At 39.0% G+C, this 3544-nt stretch overlaps 1 protein-coding gene across 1 annotated transcript in view; it reads left to right on the forward strand.

Annotated features, from left to right (window-relative positions):
- LOC108253060 (putative uncharacterized protein DDB_G0289963) overlaps positions 1 to 3544 on the forward strand; it is a gene marked incomplete at its 5' end in the record, with an annotated part of 10197 nt that overhangs the window by 482 nt on the left and 6171 nt on the right. Inside the window, one exon of the mRNA XM_026827573.1 lies at positions 3324 to 3440. Coding sequence (XP_026683374.1) covers positions 3324 to 3440 — 117 coding nt within the window. The remainder of the gene's footprint in view (positions 1 to 3323; positions 3441 to 3544) is intronic.

A 3544-nucleotide genomic window follows, 5' to 3' on the forward strand; every position in this document is an offset into this window, starting at 1 on the left:
TATTATTTTTGAGACTTCCTCTCTCTCCTCGTTTTTTTCTCATTTTCTGTTCCTAATTTCCCTCCCTGTTCCCCTTTCTCTCCCCTTGTCCCTTTATTTGGTCTCTTCCCCTTCTGCATCTTTTTCTCCCCTTCTCCCATATTAGGTCTCTTCTTCATATTCTTGTTTTTCTTTGAGAAAAAAAGTTTCATTTGTGCAAGCTTTGCTTCTTGTTTTTTTTTTTTTTTTTTTAATTTAATGTAAATTTGTAAATCCTTTGTATCCTTTCCATTCTCTTTTCCTTTTATCTCTCTTTCGTCCTCCTTTTATTTTTATTCTCTCTCTACGTACCTATATCTTTTTTTTTCATTCCTCTATTTTTATTAATCTCTCTTTTTTTTACAAATTAAATACCTACCTCCAGATTTTCGCGATTTTCCTTTGTTTGTTACGCGATATTGACTTTCCTTAAGGAAGGATTTCTACTCCGCCTCTCTACAACTCCTACTTTTTCAGCACCTTCTTGTTCTTGGTCTTCTTCTTGGTCTTCTTCATTTTTCTCTTCCTCTTCCTCCCCTTTTCCTCCTCCTCCTCCTTCTTCTCCTTCCTCTTCTTTCCCTTCCTTCTCCTCCTTCTCCGCAATACCCGGATTGTCAACAACCACATCATCTGTCCTTATTATCCCCGCCAAACTCGATTATAAGACTCATTATATTTATTTTATTTTTCAAGAATGAGGGGGAGAAAAAGAAGGGGTGGAGGAGGAGGAGACGAAGACGAAGGAGAAGAAGAAAAAGAAAAAGTAGTAGAGGAAGAAGAGGAAAGAAAAAGAAAAAAAAACGCGATTATCGACATAAAAAATGTACCTATAGTTTTCATCAAGGAAATTGTCAATTTGTTGAAAATGTTCTTCTTGTTTTTTGACATCCGGATTATTTTTCATTTTAATGACACTAATTTATTCTTTCTTGGCGCGGAGGGACGCCTAGGTAGCTTGAAGGGTATAGCGCGGACTGGCGCGTCTACCTTGAGGCCTTGAAAGCGCTAGATCGCAGGTTCGATTCCCGACCGGGGAGGAGGGAGGACTTTATCCCGATCAAAGTTCGCTCGAGCCTCGAGGAACGACTGACTATCTCCTATCTTTCCTTCTCTTTTCGATTTCGGGACGATACCTACGAGTTCCGTTGTAACAGAAACATTGGGCTCAAATCGCTCGTTCAATAACTATTTTTTTTTTTTTTTTTCTTCTTCTTCTTCTTCTTCTTCTTCTTCTTCTTAATTCTCAAGGATTATTTCATATTTCCATCTAATAACTATGTTCTTCTTCTTCTTCTTCTTCTTCTTAATTCTCAAGGATTATTTCATATTTCCATCTAATAACTATGTTATAAAAAATATAACTAGGTACCTACCTACCTAATAATAAAAAAAAAAAAACATCTTATTTCTCTTACTTATTCATCATTATCTTCTGTATTTCTTCCTTTTTTATCTTTTTACACCACCACCAAATTTCAAATCCTGCTCTTCTCTCTCTCTCTTTCTCCCTCTCTCTCTCTCTCTCTCTCTCTCCCCCTTCTTTCTTGATTATTATCTACTTTTTTGTCTTCTTTTGTTTCACTTATTATTTTTATTTCTTACGACGAAAAAAATGAGACTTATTATATTTTTTATGGTGGTAGGATAAAAAATATGTCTTTATCTTTGAAACTTTAATCGAGTAGCGACCAGTGGCGGCATTATCAGTAAATCTCATTTTTTTTTTTTTTTTTTTTTTTTTTGTCTCTTTCTCTCTCTCCCCCTTCTTTCTTGATTATTATCTACTTTTTTGTCTCCTTTTGTTTCACTTATTATTTTTATTTCTTACGACGAAAAAAATGAGACTTATTATCTTTTTTTACATAGTGGTAGGATAAAAAAATATGTCTTGCTGTTTGAAACAGCTTTAATCGAGTAGCGACCAGTGGCGGCACTGCCAGTGTAAAAAGATTGAGGAGTGACGGAAGGAAGTGAGGTTTTAACTCGACAGTTGTTCATTTGGTTTGTTGAAAGTTTATACCGCTGAGAGAGAGAGAGAGAGAGAGAGAGAGAGATGTTCAAAGAAGTGTGAAACAACAACAACAACAACAAATTTGAAAATAATGATAACGATGATAAGAAAGTGATCAAACAAGAAGACGAACATGATAATGACAAGCTAAGAGACGAAGTGTCCAGTGCTAGAAACGACGTTAGAACCGAATCCGCATTCGAAATCCCCAACGACATTGACCGAAATCTGGACAGACGAACCAAAGGTGTCAAAAACAAAACCAAAACCAATTACGGGATAAACTACATTCTCAACAACTTGCCGAAAATCTACAAGAGCTTAGACGACGACAAAATTGACAAAGTCCGAGAGAACGAAACAGGAACCAACTTGAAGTATTTGAAGAGCTACCACAACAATTTGAGAAACAAGAGCGTGTATACGTTCCAGAACAATTACGAACACTTTGCGAAATCCAACATGGAAAGCAATGTCATAGGCAACAAACTCAATCAAGTGCAACACAACCAAACCCACAGTTTGGACGGTAAAGTCAAAGAACGAACGGACGATGTCAAAATGGATTACCCCGGTAATGAACCCTGTCCACATCTGGATGTAACTAAAGATAGTTCTGATGAAGAGGAATATAGAGATGTTAGAAATGATTTCGTGGATGTGGAAAACTCTGAGAGTGAATTGGAGGAGAATAATAACAGTGAGGATGAATTCCCGGTAAGACAAGACGAACAACAACTATCTCAGCCAGAACCACAACTGTCTCCCAAAGGACGGAAAGAAGCTCGAACCTCTCGAGTTGACCAAAACCAACGCCATGACCGGGACTCAAACCCAGAACCACGCGTTCAAGAAGCTGCTGAAGAGGAAACCAGAGTTCCACGGGCTGAAGGCTAAGGAGGATGGCTCCTTGAAGCAGGAGATGCAGAATCAGAACTTTGATCCGGCGTACATGATGCCACCGCCACCTCCAGGACCTTTGACTGGAACGCAGCCCTTGGGATAGCCCTTAGCCAAGTCAGCCCTTGGAATGTATAGCCCTTAGCCAAGTCAGCCCTTGGAATATAGCCCTTAGCCAAGGTGAGGTCTTACGACCGAGGGTCAATTTGTTACTACCTACTCTGCCAAATTTGGCCAAAAATGGCCAAGAATAGAATTAACATTGATTTTTTTTTTTTTAATGGATACTTAGTCTGTGGCGTATAATATCTCTAGTCAAAATTTCTTGACTTGGCAGGGCGGAGACCTACCGCCCTCCAAAATTATGAAACCTTCAATATTTCCCGTGTTCCAGGAATAAACCAATCTCTCCCCGGACTTCCAGACCTGTCTGACGTCACAGGACTGAACAAGTTCTCCCCGTTCTGGAACTACTGGAACAGTCAGCAGAACTTGTCGTTCCAGAACCAAGGTGCCGGGGAGGCTCTAGGGACCTCAAACCTCAAAACGTGTTTTGGCATTAAAAACTGACCATCGAAAATTTGACCCGATTACATTACTTTCCTTCCTATAGGA

This window comes from Diaphorina citri, unplaced genomic scaffold, assembly GCF_000475195.1.
Source record: "Diaphorina citri unplaced genomic scaffold, Diaci psyllid genome assembly version 1.1 scaffold1201, whole genome shotgun sequence".
In the NCBI taxonomy this organism is placed as follows: domain Eukaryota; kingdom Metazoa; phylum Arthropoda; class Insecta; order Hemiptera; family Psyllidae; genus Diaphorina; species Diaphorina citri.